The sequence below is a fragment of the Engraulis encrasicolus genome, chromosome 1 (assembly GCF_034702125.1).
Source record: "Engraulis encrasicolus isolate BLACKSEA-1 chromosome 1, IST_EnEncr_1.0, whole genome shotgun sequence".
Taxonomy (NCBI): domain Eukaryota; kingdom Metazoa; phylum Chordata; class Actinopteri; order Clupeiformes; family Engraulidae; genus Engraulis; species Engraulis encrasicolus.
The window spans coordinates 15,325,601-15,345,693 of record NC_085857.1 but is presented as its reverse complement, the minus strand read 5'-3'; the positions used below and the strand labels follow the sequence as shown (position 1 = coordinate 15,345,693).

The 20,093-nt window shown below is 43.6% G+C and overlaps 1 protein-coding gene across 1 annotated transcript; it reads right to left on the bottom strand.

The window, feature by feature from the left end:
• Positions 1-1,345: 1,345 nt before the first annotated feature.
• On the bottom strand, positions 1,346-14,127 carry LOC134451116 (uncharacterized). Its single transcript, XM_063201340.1, has 7 exons — positions 13,955-14,127; positions 11,077-11,315; positions 9,758-9,862; positions 7,976-8,300; positions 3,592-3,721; positions 3,017-3,233; positions 1,346-2,008 (listed from the first exon to the last, which is right to left on the bottom strand). The coding sequence occupies exons 1-7, from the start codon at positions 14,016-14,018 to the stop codon at positions 1,661-1,663; spliced, it is 1,428 nt and encodes a 475-aa protein (XP_063057410.1). The 5' UTR covers positions 14,019-14,127; the 3' UTR covers positions 1,346-1,660.
• Positions 14,128-20,093: the final 5,966 nt, after the last annotated feature.

Genomic DNA, 20,093 nt, shown 5'->3' with positions numbered 1-20,093 from the left:
ACCTAGACCTTTCCCTAAGCCTAACCGTCAGTGAAGTTATGCTGCCACAAGTGGGCGCCTTTGAGGCACACGTCATTTATTGGTGTCAAGGGCATACCTTAAACATAAGAAATTGCCGACTGTCCAAAGGCAGTCAGAAAGTGACGAGTTGGGATGATGTACTCTAGACTCTCCTCAAACATGTTCACGTGTGCAGAGCACTTTACCTCCCTCAAGTCGACCAGGTTGCGCTTAGCGGCCAACTTGCTCTGCAGCGTGTGTGTGTGTGTGTGTGTGTCAGGCTTGTACGAAATTCAGAATTGAGTGAATTCAAAGTAATGCCATAATATGAACACTAGGTGGTGGTGTTCTATGTACTCTCAATGGGTGGTGTAGCTTAAATTCAAAGAAATTCAAGGTAAAGACACCACCTAGTGTTCGTATTATGGCATTACTTTGAATTCAAATTCATTTAATTCGGAATTTCGTACAAGCCTGGTGTGTGTGTGTGTTCCAAAGCAGCACCATCAAGAACATTTTCCCTCCTCAGTTATATTTTCCACATGTTAAAAAAAATGCGGCCGGTCATCTTTGTTAACACATTGACTACCAAACCACCTGAAAACCCGTTTTTACTTCCCATGCGTTGGCTCCCAACACGGGCGTTTTTGAGGGTTTTTTAGTGGATTCTGAATCTACACAATCTAATGCACATTCCGTGTGATTTTCGTAATTATGTGATGAACAGAACTCACATAGATCATGAAAACACCTACAGTCAAAACTCCTACAAAGTCATTATCTGGATATTTAATCTGTGCAACTTATCACAATGCAGTATTTTTGAGTGTTATTACAGCGAATGAAATCATGCACACTTCCTCTTCACTTCCTGGGTAATCAAAACATACTTAGCTTCCTGTCAGTGCTTTGCAAGCTTATCGTAAACACAGGCCTACAGAAGGATAAGGTTTGCTGTCATCAAATTAGGTATGGAAATGGACGTTTCTAATGAAAAAACAGCACAACACAGCAGCAGAAAGTAACGTTGGTGAGTGTACTTCGGCACATCTACTTCATGCTATTGAATGACTGACATGCCTATCAGCTTTAGGCCTTTTTGTCCGTTCAAATGGGTTAAAGTGCCATTTTTCGCTAAAGCTGATTCTCAGCTTTCGAACAATCCCTAACATGTGTCTGTAGGTCTAAGACAAAATATTCGGTGGATGTCTGAAAATGACAAAAAATTATGAAACTGTCTGGGAGTCTTGGGCTAACATAAAAAAAAAAAAACGCCTGGTAGTCAATGTGTTAGAAAGGAAAGGACCCCATAGTAAAGACAGACACGCATGATGCATAGTGCTGCTTTTATTAGGAAATACAGTGACAGACATTGGAGAAACTGCTTAAAAATGACACACTTGACCTTTTATTCTTTTCACTCAGTGAGTGGGCATTGACAGACAGAGATAGAGAGAGAGAGAGAGAGAGAGAGAGAGAGAGAGAGAGGGAGAGACAGAGAGAGAGAGAGGAAAAAAAAGTTCACTGCATGCATATGCATTATTTTCATCACTCAGTGAGTGGATATTCCTCCATGGCAGAGAGAGAGAGAGAGAGAGAGAGAGAGAGACAGACAGAGACATTGCACTGTATGCAATGCGTATGTACTGCATCATTTTCATCATTCGAGAGAGCACTCCTCCAATTCCACCTTGTTACGTATCCGATCGTCGTCGTCCAGCGCGTTCCCGTGCAGGGAGATGTCCAGCACCTTACCCCCCCAGTTGATCAGGTTGCCACCGTCGGCTACGTCGTCCAGCTGGTTAAGAGCGTACTGCTGCAGCTTGCAGGCGGATATCACGTGGTCCCACATGTGCAGGCCGCTCAGCTGGCCAACCATCGCATCGTTGACGTGGAAACCGCCTCCGTAGGCGTCCTGGTCCTGGCCGAGCACCACAAACGGCGTGCCCTCCAGGGTGCCACCCTTGAAGAGCGTCTTGCGGGAACTGGGGCGCCCGTTCACCCACACCTGAACCCCCCAAAAAATGATAATAACTATTATATATTCATAAGTGCAGCACTGATCAAGGCACCCCCAAAGCATAGCATCTTCCTGGAACTTAGATGCCCGTTCACCCACATCTTCTGCACCCCCCCCAAAGAAATATATTAAATAAATAAATAAATACATACATATTATTATATCCATCATATCATATAACAAAGTGTCCTTGAAGTATAACAAAACCGAGGCACCCATTCACCCACACCGGCATGGCCAAAAAAGGTAAAAATTCAAACTACGTACTAACTATCATATATATTATTATTACTAATTACTAAATTACTCCATAATGGCTAGGACGCTCATTAAAATCATAGCTGGTGTCAGCTACATAATTTTAAGTATACTACTCTATCATTATAATCATACCTGTGCTAGGCCAGTGGCAGAGTCTAACGTAGCACAGAAAGACACCCTGTTGTTAGGATAAACTAGCCTGGTCCTGACCATCCCATAATACTACCATTTAATTTCATATTTATGGTCTGACATTTGTTTGCTCTAAAGCGATTGTAGGAATAAGACAGACCAACTTGACAGAAAACTAGAGATGCACCGGATCCTGATTTTTAGGATCCTGCCGGATCCGGAACCGGATACCGGATCCTACGAAAGGGTTGAAACACACAGCCAACTCGCACACGTGGGCATTTTTTATTACGTTGGCGCAAACTATTTTTAAGACTCATTGGCTTACTGCCACACTGCCTTCAACGGCCGCTTCCGAAGGGCTTTCACTCCATGCAGCGATTGGGGTTGTGAAAGACTGACTGAAAGAAGGCTACGTAAGAAGTAGAGATGCCCCAGATCCTGATTTTTAGGTAACTGCCGGATACCCGATGCACTGCTTAAGATCCTGCCGGATCCGGATAGTCTGAAAAACCCTATTATCCTGCCGGATCCGGAACCGGATCTTGGATCCTGTACATCTCTACAGAAAACCGTCCTTGGCGTAGGTAAGTAAAATCACACCTGTGCTATGCCGGTGGCAGAGTCCCACGTAGCACAGAAGGACACCCAGGTGTTGAGATCGTCCGGTAGACCCCAGAAGTCGGCACGTTCACCGGCCACATAGAGCTGGTGGCGGCTGCGGCCCTCCTTGCAGACCAGGAAGCCGTTGTTATGGGCGGGGGTCGCCAGGGAGAAGAAGGTCTGCTCTCTGTCCTTGCCGGGCAAGTCGGTGAAGTACCTGAGGCCGGTGCACGTAAACACACACAAACACACACACACACGCACACAGACACAGATACACACACGCAGATACATAAACACACACAAATACATAAACACACACACACATCAATTTGCCTCTAGACACAAACACACACTCACACAAAAATCCTACATCCACAAACACACATGTGAGCATGAACCTTTCCCCGCACGCACACGCACACACACACTTGCAAGCATGCACAAGCAGAGCTTGAGTTCTGAAATATTCATTTTCACATGCTCAACACACACACACACACACCACAACACCACACATAAACACACGCACACACACACACCCCATCACTCTCTGCGATGTGTAAAAGAAATACCTGAGGCACACTGTGGCTGCTTTGATGGAGTTGCCCTTCATCTGTGGGACCACCTTGATGTAGCTGATGGACGTCTCTTCGCCGAAAAGGAACGCAACCGTCTCACCCAGGGTCGAGCCTTGTTTGTAATCTGTGAATAGAGCACAACCCATCAGTGGGCTGATTTCCCTCAAAACCCACACGGAACACCCACGCCAAAACCCACACAATTACCTTACGTAAAGTAGTCCTACCTTTTATTGCTGTTTAAAGAAGCACTTATGCCAATGTCAATATGCTGTTGCATTGCTCACGCTACCCTTGACTTGTCAGTACCCGGTGATGCTGCATTTTTCGGCTCAGCCCTTTCTGAGATCTGAGCTATTCTAATGGGGGCAGACTTAGTTTACATTACAAAACCTTCTTAACAAAGGCAGTAGAGATGCACCGGATTCCGGATCCGGTTCCGGTTCCGGCAGGATAATAGGGTTTTTCACAGGATCCGGGTCCGGCAGGATCTTACAGAAAGCAGTGGATCTGGTATCCGGCATGTTACCTAAATATCAGGGTCTGGTGCATCTCTAGCCTAGGCTTTTCAGTCAGTCTTTCACAACCCCAATCACTGCATGGAGTGAAAGCCCTTTGGAAGCGGCCGTTGCAGGCAGTGTGGCAATAAGCCAATGAGTCTAAAAAATAGTTTGAACCAACGTAATAAAAAGGGCCCACGTGTGCGAGTAGACTATATGTTTCAACCCTTTTGTAGGATCTGGTATCCGGTTCCGGATCCGGCAGGATCTTAAGCAGTGGATCCGGTATCCGGCAGGATCCGGTGCATCTCTAAAAGGCAGTGTTGCCAAGTCCGCTTATTAACTTTTGTAAAGTTGCGGGTTGCGTTTTTTTGGGCTTTTTTCAGTGTTGGGCGTGCTGTTTTATCCTGCTTTGGCAGTGATTTGAATGTGTTTCGATGTGTTTCTCAATGGCAAGTCGTTTTTTTCTCACTCATCCTTACAAGTGACCCTTCGGTCGCTTCTTTTGGGCTTGTTTTCACGACACCCGTCAGTCGCTTCTTTTGGGCTTGTTTTTAGGACGTCAGTCTCTTATTTGTCGTAGAAAATCTGGCAACACTGAACATAGGCCTACTCCAAATATTACCCCAAAAGGTATCGATGTTTGCTAGATGTCTGCAGATGTTGCATAACATTTTGAATGTTATTGGGAATAAATCAAGATGTTTTTTTTTAAATGTAAACGATCTGCCCCCATTACAATGACCAGGATCTCTGAAAAGGCTGAAGAAAAAATATACATATTCTCAGGTCTCTCGAAATTGGCAGGTTATCCTTTAAAGGGACACTGTGTGAGATTTTTAGTTGTTTATTTCCAGAATTCATGCTGCCCATTCACTAATGTTACCTTTTTCATGAATACTTACCATCACCAAGTATTCATTATGACTGGAAAAATTGCACTTTTCATACATGAAAAGGGGGATCTTCTCCATGGTCCGCCATTTTGAATTTCCAAAAATAGCCATTTTTAGCTGCAAAAATGACTCTACTTGGACCATACTAGAAAATATTTGTTTATTATTTAGTAAACTTTTTAAAATTTGGCAACAGGCAGCCCAGTTTCAACGAGCAGCATAGTTGCAGTACCTTTTTTGACCATTTCCTGCACAGTGTCCCTTTAACTGTTCATTGGTCATGTCTAACAAGCCCTTTTTATGTAAAAGGTACAGTATGGACTGTGGCCAGAGTAGGAATTGCAACTATACTGTTAATTGCAACTGTGCTGCCTATTCCCAAATGCAATCTTTTCATGAATATTTACAAAGTCATAAACTAATAGCTGCTGCTAGCCAACGAAAGGAAATGTGTCTCGTTCTGCTGTAGCCTAGAAATCTAGACACCCCTAGTGGCCGAAACTTCCAGATCAACAAGCACACGGCGCCAACAGGCAAAACTGCAAGTGCTGTTTCGGGCTAGGGCCACCAGATGGAGATGGAAATATTGCCATTTTCGCCATAACGGGTCAGTCAAGCAAAACCTTGAGTTCCAAGCCATTTCATGACTATGAAAAAGTTGCAGAGTATTGCTTTGATGGACATACTCGGCCGCTTCTAGCGGTCGCTTGATCTTGTCATGGCCAGTGTATTTGCCCAGTTACAGTACTGTACATTGGTTGGGCCACACTGTTTTGTCTGTGAACTCCCTTTCACAATCATAGTCTGTATGTGTGTAAGGCCCCCATTCAGATATATACATTATTAATTGTAATAAAGATCAGAGATGTAACATATTATTAACTTAACTAATGGGAATATTGTTTAGCTTTGTTTATTTTGGTGTACATTAATTATTGTACTTGTCGTGCCAACCCCCTCCCCCAGTACAGAGAGCCTTAAGTACCAGATTAAGACATTAAGCCATTACAATTTTGGTGACAGTAAGGTTATAACATAGGCTCTGCGCTAAGGGGTTAATACACTGGCGTGAAAGGAACAGAGTAGACCCACAGGCACAGACAAACTGGCTGCAATTTGAGATCAATTTCTCAACCGCTTTTTCTTAAAGGTTATCTCTTTTGTAAACATCCTCAAGCCCCATAGCACACCTCCCATTTATCTTAAACAAAATTGTTGCACAACACATTCCAAACTAGACTAGGCTAGACTGGGACCGCAAACCAGACTGGGCATTTTGGGCATACATTAGACCAGCCCTCCCCCCCCACCACCCCTATACTTCAACTATGATGGGGTCAGTCCACTGCATATTTAAAGATGCACTGATGGGCCACCCCATCTAAATTGTGGGCTGGTCTCTAAGGGAAATTTTGAAACAAACAAACAAACTAATAAAACATAAAAGCATCAGCCCCTGAGGGCTGTCGTCCCACCGAGAAAGTGCCCTGTATGACAGATTACCAGTCCAGCCCTGTTACTGTGCACTGCCTTAGCTCTGTCCTGACATGCCCAGATTGATGACTTGATTTTATTGACTTTGAAGGCACAGACAACAGAGACATCGGGCACAGTTGAGGGTGTTTTGGAGGGCCTGGCTTTTTTGAGTTTTTTTGTCAGGCAGCTGGCCCATCTGCATGAATAGGGTACTGAATCAAGCCACACACCTGACGATCATTTTGTTGAGCTCACAAGTGTCTGTCCTGAAGAATCAGGTTTGGCTCGAGTAACGGTAACGGCGAAACAGTTATGGATAATTGGAGTAATAAGGAGTAATTAAGTAATTATTCCGTTACCCAAAATGCGGCTCCATTAGTAAAGCCGTGATACTCTAACGCTATTATTCCCAGCACTGCAGGTGGCACACAGTATTTAGGTGTTGTCAACGGGAAATGAGAAACGAATATAATTAACAATATAAGTGACAAAATTTTTCAGTAAAAAAAAGACCCCCTGGAAATTGGAATTGCATGTCGCTATGACGTAGGTCCACACGTTCAGGGACAAGTGAAACGACGCGCTATTCCGCGTGCTACCTTGCCTGGTTCCGCCCTACCTATCCTCTGTAACCTAGGCGTTTGTGACGGCGCACTGTTGCGCAGCACACATACACACTTCACCTTTTCGTTTAGACAGCAATGCACCCTGGATGAAAATGCTGCATGATGGTTAGATTTCCTGTCAAACTTCGAAATTTCGTCGATGTTGTGTTGACGAGGTGACATGTCACATGGTGTCAAACTATCGTGGGATGAATGCGACTGCAGTCAGATCTTGCAACCTCTGCAGTTGCTTATCCCCTTCAACGCTCGTCTGCGGACTGCCTCCGAGGTCACGCGCCCATGAACTGGTTGGTCAACAACTCACTCACGTGTGTATATGGGTCTTGTCTCACACCCCTACACAAGTTTGCGCAGGTCCCCACTTCAGCTCCTCCTCACTGCCTGTCCCCCTACTCCTCACACGTGGTGTGTTAGTAGAGCAAACCGGTGCGAGCTCATCGTCTCGTTCATATTTGTGGCCGACTGTAAATGCGCTGTATTTAATAACACCCACATCGTGACAACAAGTTCTTGCTCACGCCCTTCGTCAATGTTGATCGACAGCAACAAAGTCGTATGGGGCTAATGATGTCAGAGAAGGAATCTCCTACATTGGCTTGCATGCACATGGGGACCCAGAATTGAGTCTGATCTGGGTCATTTCTCAACCCTACCCCGTCTTCTTGTCTCCTCTGATTGTCTTGCTATAAAAAATAAAAATAAATAAATCAATGAAAATGGCTAAAACAAGTCTGACAAGCGGACAAAGATGTGTCCGTCTGTGCACTGCCGCCTTGTGGACTCAGGATGGAATGACAATTCAAAGAATGAGTTTCAGACGGACAAATGTGTTTCAGACGGACGGACATACCCTAGAGATGCTTAAAAAAAGTGTACCTACCAATAGAGCAATTTCCAATTTGCGAGGTGGTTTCGATCTGTTGTTCCAAGACCACATCGCCATGAGTGGTGAAGACCAGGTCTTGCCAGTCGATCACGTCGCCCGGTGTGAACTTCCTGTTTTTGGAGAAATTCCAGATGTCACACTGGGAGATGACTCGGCTCCACATGTGGACATCCGTCAGCTGGCCGACCATGGCGTCGTTCTGGTGGAAACCGCCGCCGTACGAGTCCTGGTCTTGTCCGAGGACGACGATTGGGGGTCCGGCCAACGTTCCGCCTTGGAAACGGGTCTTCCGTGAGCTGGGAATGCCATTGAGCCACACCTGTAGTGTAAAAAAAAATAGTGGGTCAACGGTGAATATATTGTTGGTTATTCAAAGACACAAAGTAGGACTATTTGTAAGCATTTGACACTCATTTATACCTCTTCCTCCATCAAGTTCATGCGAGTGGCTGAAGTAACATGTCAGTAAAGCTGACAGACAAATTGATTATCCAATTACATGCAAGCTTTTTTCATAAGGAGCATCATTCGAAAATGTATCGATCGTGGGAGGTTTCCAGATGGTATCGTGAAAATGAAGGGGAAACATACCTGGTGAGAATCAGGTTATACCAGTGGTTCTAAGTATTTTTTTGGAACAGATGCCCCCTTAATGTCATGAGAAGCTTCCCAATGCCCCCTTGACCTCATCATTAAAAAAATAGTATTATGAAATAACAAACTATTGCTCCCCACTTGTAACTGAGCACCCTCCCATTTAGCTGTCTTAAAGCCCCACCCACTAGTGGTGTGGATCGGCACTGCCCTCACGATCCGATTCGATCACGATTCGGGAGGTAGTAGATCCGATTCGATTCGATTCTATTAGATCCAATCCGATTCGATTCGATTCTACAATGCATTGCAATGCATTACATTTCTACTGAACGCAAAGCAAATGTTCAGCCATGATGGGGAAATACAAGTAGTCAGATACTGAGCAACAATTTATTGGCTGTTTTCTGTATCAGTCTGTATCAGTCTTGCAATGTTTTGAAGTGTTTTTATTTAATTTAACATTCATTTGCTCCCGAAATATCCATGGAAGTAATTGAAACTTAAAAAAATTGCCGGATTGATTCTGGAACTTGCCGGATCTGGATCTGGATCTGGATCGTCCATGCCCCGGATCGATTCGGATCGCCGAATCGATCATTGTTGACATCACTACCACCCACCCACCCCAAGGGCTCACTAAGGTGCCGTTTCCACGTAGCTGGATATTTTTATATGTGGATATTTTTTTCTCCTGGTTGCATTGGTTTTGCATTGGTTTTGGCCTTCCGTTTCCACGTAGCAGATATTTAAAAATCCAGAGAAAAAAGCAGGAGAAAAAAATATCCTGTGTAGGGGGCTGAAACGCATTTGTTACAATGGAGGATTTATTTTTATCCACATGTTGCGTTTACACCTAACCAGGAGAAAAAAATACCCTGCTAAAAATATCCAGCTACGTGGAAACAGCACCTAATGCCCACACCAGTTATTCCGTTGTACCTAATAGCCTACTATTACAGTAACCCACTTAAAAAAGTATAAGATGGTGATCCACTCAGCTTCACTACAGCCCCTGTCTTACGATCAGCTGATTTTGAAGTTGCCTGTATAGGAGGGAAATGGTAGAAAAATTGGAAACTACAACAAGAAAAAAACAAAAGTTTTGTCCCCTGATGACCCATCAGGAAAGTGCCCAGTCCTGCTTCCACATCTAGTGTACTTTTGGCACCACGTCCACACCTGTGTTACGCCCGTCTTTGAGTCCCACGTCGCACAGAATGAGTTCCAGTCGTTCAACTCATCCGGGAGGTCCCAGAAATCCAGCGCGCCGCCTCCAACGTACACCTGTGTGGTGACATGTATACAGATTACGTATTAACAGAGATGGTGGATGAGCAGGAGATGGTTCACAAGCTGTCATAGCTACAATATGAACTGTCATGGCCCCTTAGGAGACTAGGTGGGGGCTCCCAACCAGAAAGGCATTGTGCATTTGTATACTGGCAATAAAAACAATGTATTCTATTTCTAGTCAACCGTAACTCGGGCCTGAAGTCTTTTCCGAGAAAAACAGAAAAAATCAACTTCAAGTCTTGTGGTGCCATTACGAATAGCCTCGTTTCTCGTGGTGAGGTGACGAAAGGGGGAACTGACAATTGGGGTAGTTTGGTTCTGGGGGGAAGAATAATGCGGACGGACGTCAACAATCGAGCGTGAGTGAAGGCTAACTGGAAACGACGGTAATCAAACATTTCAAACAAGTGATTTACGGTTAAGTTTAAGGTTAAGTTTAGGTTTAGGTTTAGGTTTAGGTTTAGGGTTAAGGTTAGGGACAATGTTGGAGGAAGGGAGACATGGCATGAAGCTGACACAACGACAGCGCTCCCCTCCCGGAATGCACGCTGCTCAGGTGGCCTCTCTCACTCGCTCTCTCTCGCCCTCTCTCTCACCCACTCTCGACGACAGCGCGCGTTGGCCAACTACGAAAAATGAGGCTATGTCCGGCACCACGAAGCATACTGTTGATTTTCCCAGAGACTGGGCTCTTATATTATGTTATATTAAATTATGTTATGTTATGTTATATTATATAAAATTAGATTAGATTAGATTAGATTAGATTAGATTAGATAGAGAGATGTTTTTGATGTTGATGAACCACCTGGAGGTGGTTACGGTGCAGCATCCCAATGGCATTGTTCTTGTATACACTGCCAATGAAATCCATTATTTTCTATTCCAATGCATCAGGAAGGAAGGAGGGTTCATGTGTCCCATGCTCAGGGAGGTTCATGTGTGGCAATACAATCAATTATCTTCTCTTCTCTGCCTAGGCTACCTGGTGGTACTTGCATCCCAACCAAGACGTTCTTTATATGTGGCAATTAACACAATTCTATTGTTATTGTATTGTATTTTATTCTATTCCGATGCACTTGATGGTAGAGGCACCTTGTCCAAATCTTCTGACCAGGAAGTCGTCTTTTCTATTGTTTTCTATTGCACTGTACTATGGAATGGTACTGCAGTGTATTGTATTGTATTGGCTTTCAGCTCACCTGGTGGCGTTTCCGTCCCAGCGTGCCGAGCAGGAAGGCGTTGTCCATGGTGAACGTGGCGAGGGAGAAGAAGGTCTGCTCCTTGCCCTTCTGCGGCAGGTCGCTGAAGTAGCGCAGGCAGACGCTGATGGCCTGGATGCCCTTCGACACTTCCAGCCACGATTCAGTCTTGGACGGCTGCAGCTTCACATAGCTGTGGGCCGTTTCGGCCGGGAAGGTGAACGCTTTTCCTTTGAGATCTGAATCGAAATCGAAATCAATCACACACAAAATACTGAATGCAACTGTCAAAATGTTACTTTTCTGCATAGCGATCACCCATCTTTATTTTTTAATCTATTTTTATTTTATTCTCTTTTTTATCTATTTTATCGACAGAGCAACATGGAACACAAATTTGCCTTTGGAGATTAAAAAAAAGCATCTGTCTGTCTGTCTGTCTGTCTGTCTGTCTGCCTACCTGTCTGTCCGTCCGTCTATCTATCTATCTATCTATCTATCTATCTATCTATCTATCTATCTATCTATCTATCTATCTATCTATCTATCTATCTATCTATCTATCTATCTATCTATCTATCTATCTATCTTTCTATCTAACTAACTAACTAACTAACTAACTAAAGCCCTGGAGGGGTGCACGAGCTGAGTAGAGAAATGGTGGATATGTGAGTTTTTCTCCAGCATTAATGAACATTAAGTAGTTTTTAATTGTATGGTTAATTGTATGCTGAAGGGTCCATGTGAATTGTACAGTAGTTTAACTCCTAGACTTTTGGAAAAGAGGATTCTCCAAAACAATTGTACTTGCATGGACATCAGCACACCAAAATATTTGCTTTGGGGGTACGCAAACCTCATTGAAATGAACAAGGGGGTGCTCAGAGAAAAGAGTTTGAGAACCAGTGCGTTAACCCATTGACGACGAAAGTTACTCTACTCTACTCTACGCCTAAGGCACCTGCAAAAAAGGGTGCTGAATGCCTGAGCCCTTTTTAAGAAAAACTGCCCTCAGCCTATAAAAACCTATATCTCAGCCTCTGAAGCACATACAATATGCACTTAGTTGTATTTAAATGCTAAGACCCTCATCTTTCATTAGAATGTGTTCATTCATCTTAAACAAACAGAGATTTTTAATAAAGTTGTCTCAAATCTCATGAGTCTGAATGTTGCGTAATGCAGCTCCAGGCGCCAGGGCCAATGTTGCGCAACGCAACATCAGACAACAAAGGGTTGAAAAAAAGGGGGGAAATCCCAGGCAATTACCGTCAAAGAATCCTATCTCATGCCTTTCCTAAAGTATTCACGAAAATAATAGATTAATTTTCGTGGTGCATTCACGTTATTGCCCGCCTTTCGTAAAGTCTTCACGAAAATAATAGATTAATTTTCACGCTGCCTATTCACTTGAATTGCTCCACTGCTGCTATGGTTATCCAAACGTCTGCAGGGGCGGGGAGGGGGTGCTGACAGAACACTGCTGATACACTCGGGACTCACTAATTCAACGCCCTTTCTGTACTTACGCCTTATGTCCCCTAAACCTAAACCTAACCCTAACCTTAACCCTACTTAACCCTAAACCTAACCCTAACCTTAACCCTAACCTTGACCCTAACCTTGACCCTAAACCTAACCCTAAATTGCTTGTTTGAAATGTTTGATTACCATGTGACGGTAGGCTACCGAAAGGGCATCAAACTAGTGGGTCGCTAGGCAACAGTCGGGCAATTCAAGTGAATAGGCAGCGTGAAAATTAATCTATTATTTTCGTGAAGACTTTACGAAAGGCGGGCAATAACGTGAATGCACCACGAAAATGTATCTATTTTTTTCGTGAATACTTCACGAAATGAGTGAGATACGGTTGCGTCAAAATTGTCATTTCAAAATTGTCAATGACTCAAGCCATGACATGGTTTTGGGTGGGTGGAACTTAGCTACAGTATGTCCCATTTCTGCCGGGATGGTAAAGGTTTTTTCTTTGACATCAGCACGCATTACATTACATTACACTTGGCTGACACTTTTATACAAAGCGGCTTCCAGATCTTACAGGGTATTGGTTACAATCCTTTTAGCAATGTGGGGATAAATGCCTGCTCAAGGGCACTTCGGCCTTGGAGGGAGGAAGGGATTGGTAAGGGTCAGGGTAGGAATTAAACCGGCCACTCTGTGTGCTGCAGGTTACACTTGCAGGTGAACAGCAGGGAATGGTTCCAGCAATGAGGAAGTCTCAGACTCAGACCGTCACCTTCCACAGAGGACTATGTGAACGAGCAACACAAAGATTTACGATACAGTATACACTGTGTGTGTGCGTGTGTCTGTCTGTGTGTGTGTGTGTGTTTGTGAGAGTGAGTTGAATGGACAAATTATCTCAAAATGTTGAAGCAAAGACAATTTCTCTTGGCCTGTACAAGCGTTCTCTGTCACTTTTGCATGCATATTTACTTATCATTTGATTCATGTTTCAGACTTTTGCAGTAGTCATTTGATTCTGTGTTTAGCAAACTACCACAGATTGTAGCAAAGACCTCAGATATGAGAGTAGCTGTAAATATCAAAGCACAACCCACCATGGGCTACCAAATTCCAAAACAGACCACGTCTCTACAATCACTCCTGACCTCAACACACAAATATTTTCTGAATTTATATTTTTCTTGGAGATGAATGATGATAAATATCCACGTGGCCAAACGGTAGGGCACTCGTCTACCATGCGGCTGACCCGGGTTCGATTCCCGACCCGGGTCCTTTGCCGGCCCTTCCTCATCTCTCTCTCTCTCTCCCCACTCGCTTCCTGTCACCACCTTCACTGTCCTACCATAAATAAAGTAAAAAAGCCCAACAACAAAAAATATCCACCCACCTTGACCTGCAGAGCATCCTTGAAGAAACAGGCAAAGGAACGGGAGGAGCAGAAGAAACCTCATGGTCTCTAATGATATTGTACTGCTAATCCTCTTCTGGTGGAAGTATACTGTTCTTTTGGTGTAGTTCTAGATGTATGCCCTTCCCTGGGTTCCAACAAGCTCACAGGACCAGCTGTGAAAACAACTAATGGCTGAGGTACTGATGAGCAGTTATATCATCAGAGAGAGAGAGGGAGAGAAAGAAAGAGAGAGAGGGAGAGAGAGAGAGAGAGAAAGAGAGAGAGAGAGGGAGAGAGAGAGAGAGATGCATATAGATAGAGAGCAGGCCTGTCACAACCACACAGGCCAACTAAGTAATTGCCTAGGGCCCCCATGTGTAAAGGGGCCCCATGGTAAGGACTGATTATTCACTTGTATTCAAATGGTAGCAATGACAACTTTGTGATTGAGGCGAAACCTCACTAGAAGAGAAGGCCCCCAAGTCTCGCTTTGGCTAGGGCCCCCAAATACCTTGAAACGGGCCTGATAGAGAGAGATTGTTTGTGTGTGTGTGTGTGTGTGTGTGTGTGTGTGTGTGTGTGTGTGTGTGTGTGTGTGTTTGTGTGTGTGTGAGCAAAGGCTTGTCTGAGCAAGGCCCTCTCCTAAGAAAGAAAAACCCCAACAAAATTGCATCACATGCAAACTCAAAGGTGAAGTCTCTGACAGATGGACTGACTGACATGCTGTGTCGTGCAGAATCAAAGGGGCTAACCCTAAATAGTCAGTTTGAAGTGGTTTTGATTTGACATTGTGAACTGACGATTAACTAGATCTTTGATACTCGCAAACAGAACCCAAACCTGTTACTATCACAAGGAGAGCACTCTCACTGTAACTCATACCCGTCTTCTCTCTGAACTTTGCATTTGATACCTTTTTACCATCATTACCAAGCCTCCTGGAGGAGGGGGTCTGGCCAGGTTTTGTAATGGCCCTGTCTGTTCGCGAACCTGTGTCTGCCTATTTGACAATACTGTAACGCAAAAAAGCACCACAAGATGGCAATCACATCAAATGTGTTACGTGCTACACTGCACATTCTCATGTTTGGCCATGCAGTCAGGGGGGCAAACATATATAACACACACACACACACACACACACACTGAGTAGATAAGATATGAGAATGCAGAGGAGCGATAGATGTATCCATCAACACTTGTTCCAGGTCATGTGAAGGTTGTCTACCTTAATTGACAGAGTATGTTTTCTGCATTGGTCTATCCCAACTCACAAAATGTCTTTTTGCAAAATTACCTTTTTTACATTTTTAGTATGCTTGCCAGCGGCAAGCATACTATTGTTATTCGACCCGTTTCCGGGTTATTATTAGTATGCTTGCCATGCGGCAAGCATACTATTGTTATTCCCCCGTTTCCAGCTTATTAATTTTCTCCTTTATTCTACGAAACCATTCGTTTTGAAGAACCGCTCAAGATAGAAAATCCGTTCAAATACCGAAACGTTCGGCTCGATAAGACGAACAGGTTTTGTATTTTTCACGGGGGTACCTCGAACTCTGTAGCGCCACCAGCAGGTCAAAGTTTCAAATTGTAACACGCTGTAACTTTTGAACCGTTGGTCAGAATTTCATAAACTTGGTATCCCTGGAATCCTTGGGCCAAGCCGAATCCAATGCACCCTATGACGTCATTTTCCGCCTGGAAAGTTTTTCCGCCATTTTGAATTTTGTGAAAATCACTAAAAATGATGCCCCGCCCACAATTTTTGACCGATCGTCACGAAAATTCCAGGAGGGCATCTTCAGACTGAGATACATCTGCCCTAAAAGTCCTGGAACAATTGATCAAACCGTCTTCAAACAGGAGCCAATCAAAGTTGGCGGCGAAGACGCCAAACAGGAAGTGAGCTCATATCTCGGCAACGGCTACTTGTATCACAACCCAATTTCATACACATAATCAGCACTATCTTCAAAGGACACGTAACGATTTTCTTGTAAATGCGCCACTAGGGGGCGCTACAATAAGCAAAAATGTGTTTTTGACGATATTAGCCCGTATTTACTTCAATTCATCAAACGCTTGGTATCGCTGAAATCCTTGGGTGAAGCCGAATCCAACGCATACTATGATGTCATATTTACCATTATGAATTTCCCGCCATTTTGACATATTCAAAAATCAATAAAAATGATGCTCCGCCCACAATTTTTGTCTGGTTGTCCTACAATTGTTATCACACCACCATTGGACTATTTTGCACCTATGCTGAAATTTACAGAGCAATAGCTGAAAGCATCGGCGCACAGCAGCCAATCAAAATTGACAACAAAGACAAACGCACCGTCCAAACAGGAAGTTAGCTTATATCTCGGCAACACCTTGACAGATCTTAACGAAATTTCTCACACATGATCTCCAGGACACCCAGAGGGTACCTACCAAATTCAGTGCAATACGGTCAATGGGGGGCGTTAACGTTAGTGAAAATGTGTTTTTGCCAATATGATACATACCAAACAGGAAGTTAGCTCATGTATAGATGGTTAACTGTATGCAGTGCACGCATGAAGGGCAGCATATGCATGAAAGGCAGCATATGCATGAAGGGCAATTCATGCATGAAAGGCAAGGCATGCATGAAGGGCAACGAATGCAAGACGGGCAAGCATACTCCAGCATTTTCTGTGAGGAAATGCAATCTAGTTAATTTTCTCCTTCCGTCTACGAACCATTCGTTTTGAAGAACCGCTCAAGGTAGAAAATCCGTTCAAATACCGAAACGTTCGGCTTGATAAGACGACCAGGTCTTGTATTTTTCACAGGGGTACCTCAAACTCTGTAGCGCCACCAGCAGGTCAAAGTTGCAAGTACATTACATGCTGTAACTTTTGAACCGTTGGTCAGAATTTCAAAAACTTGGTATCCCTGGAATCCTTGGGCCAAGCCGAATCCAATGCACCCTATGACGTCATTTTCCGCCTGGGAAAGTTTTGCCGCCATTTTGAATTTTGTAAAAATCAATAAAAATGATGCCACGGCCACAATTTTTGACCGATCATCACGAAAATTTTATGAGGGCATCTTTGGACTGAGATACATCTACCCTAAAAATTCTGGAACAATTGATTCAACCGTCTCCAAACAGGAGCCAATCAAATTTGGCGGCGAAGCCGCCAAACAGGAAGTGAGCTTATATCTCGGCAACGGCTACTTGTATCAGAACCCAACTTTATATACATCATCAGGACTTTCCCCAGAGGAGACAAAATCATTTTTCATGTAAATACACCACTAGGGGGCGCTACAATAAGCAAAAACGTGTTTTTGCCGATATTGGCCCGTATTGACTTCAAATCATCAAATGCTTGGTATCGCTGAAATCCTTGGGTCAAGCCGAATCCAACGCATACTATGATGTCATATTTACAATCATGAATTTCCCGCCATTTTGACATTTTCAAAAATCAATAAAAATGAAGCTCCGCCCACAATTTTTGTCTGTTCATCCTACAATTTTTATCAGACCACCATTGGACTATTTTGCACCTATGCTGAAGTTTACAGAGCAATAGCCGAAAGCATCGGCGCACAGCAGCCAATCAAAATTGACAACAAAGGCAAACTTACCGTCGAAACAGGAAGTTAGCTCATATCTCAGCAACGCCTTGACAGATCTTAACGAAATTTCTCACACATGGTCTCCAGTACACCCCGGGGGTACGTACCGAATTTAGTGCAATACGGTCACTGGGGGGCGCTACAGTTATTGAAAATGTGTTTTTGCCAATATGATACATACCAAATAGGAAGTTAGCTCATGTACAGATGGTTAACTGTATGATGTGTATGCATGAAGCGCAGGTTATGCATGAAGGGCAACGAATGCATGAAAGGCAAGGCATGCATGAAGGGCAAGTCATGCATGAAAGGCAAGGCATGCATGAAGGGCAACGAATGCAAGACGGGCAAGCATACTCCAGCATTTTCTGTGAGGAAATGCAATCTAGTTAATTTTCTCCTTCCGTCTACGAACGGTTCGTTTTGAAGAACCGCTCAAGATAGAAAGTCCGTTCAAAGACCGAAATGTTCGGCTCGATAATACGACCAGGATTTGTATTTTTCACAGAGGTACCTCAAACTCTCTAGCGCCACCAGCAGGAAAAAGGCACAAGTACATTACATGCTGTAACTTTTGAACCGTTGGTCGGAATTTCACAAACTTGGTATCCCTGGAATCCTTGGACCAAGCCGAATCCAATGCACCCTATGACGTCATTTTCCGCCTGGGAAAGTTTGTCCGCCATTTTGAATTTTGTAAAAATCAATAAAAATGATGCCACGGCCACAATTTTTGACCGATCATCACGAAAATTTTATGAGGGCATCTTTGGACTGAGATACATCTACCCTAAAAATCCTGGAACAATTGATTCAAACGTCTCCAAACAGGAGCCAATCAAATTTGGCGGCGAAGACGCCAAACAGGAAGTGAGCTTATATCTCGGCAACGGCTACTTGTATCAGAACCCAACTTTATATACATCATCACGACTTACCCCAGAGGAGACAAAACAATTTTCGTGTAAATACGCCACTAGGGGGCGCTACAATAAGCAAAAACGTGTTTTTGGCGATATTGGCCCGTATTGACCTCAAATCATCAAACGCTTGGTATCATTGAAATCCTTGGGTCAAGCCGAATCCGTCGCATATCATGATGTCATATTTATCATCATGAATTTCCCGCCATTTTGACATATTCAAAAATCAATAAAAATGAAGCTCCGCCCACAATTTTTGTCTGTTTGTCCTACAATTTTTATCAATCCACCATTGGACTATTCCGCACCTATGCTGAAATTTACAGAGCAATAGCTGAAAGCATCGGCACACAGCAGCCAATCAAAATTGACAACAAAGGCAAACTTACCAACGAAACAGGAAGTTAGCTCATATCTCAGCAACGCCTTGACAGATCTTAACGAAATTTCTCACACATGATCTTCAGTACACCCAGAGGGTACGTACCGAATTCAGTGCAATACAGCCACTGGGGGGCGCTACAGTTAGTGAAAATGTGTTTTTCAATATGATACATACCAAACAGGAAGTTAGCTCATGTCTAGATGGTTAACTCTGTATGTTGTGTATGCATGAAGGGCAGCATGTGCATTAAGAGCAAGTCATACATGAAAGGCAAGGCGTGCATGAAGGGCAACGAATGCAAGACGGGCAAGCATACTCCAGCATTTTCTGTCGGGAAATGCAATCTAGTTAATTCTACTATTTTATTTTATTTTCCCCTCCCTGACTATTCCTGTGTTATTTGTGTCTTGAAGTGTCCATGTGGACATTTGTGTATTTGTGTATTTATGTAAGCTACTGGATACCTGAATTCCCCCCTGGGGATCAATAAAGTTACTCTACTACTCTACTCTACTATATCCCCAAACTGAAGTGTTATGTGAAATTTGCATTTGGAATCACTATTACACATGCCCTCTTGACCTCATCAACGGCCACCTTAGTATTACAAAATAAAATGAACCATTATTTGCAACAGAGTACCTAATTATAAGTTGCCTCTTTCTCAACACCTCCTGAGGGCTCTCCAGTCAATATGTCATCGTGCATTGCGTATACGTAGATGACACGCTGATTTGAACCGACTATCGCATGTGTGTTAAATACTCATTTGCAAGTTAAGGCGTGCTCCACAACGCCCTGTGACAGGTTTGATTTAGAGATGGTTTAGGTTTGGGCACAATTTAGCTAGAAATTCGCCAAATTACGCTGTTCTTGGCAAAAGCAAAGCAGCAGAAACATTGCCTTATGGACAGGTTAGGTTTAGGGATGGTTTTGGTTAAGGCACAGCGAATCATATTTGCAAATTAGTAACGACATGATAATCTCCTAATCCTGAAATCAGAACAACAAGTCAAAGTTGATCGATTATCTAAGTCATCTGAGGGCGCCCCACTCAATACATACAGTATAATGTAATGATTCTTGCACACACACACACACACACACACACACACACACACACACACACACCTATATGTCCCTCCCTGCCAGCTGCATCTGAGTTTGTCGTTGCCTCACTTCGAACTGTGAAGAAATATTTGCT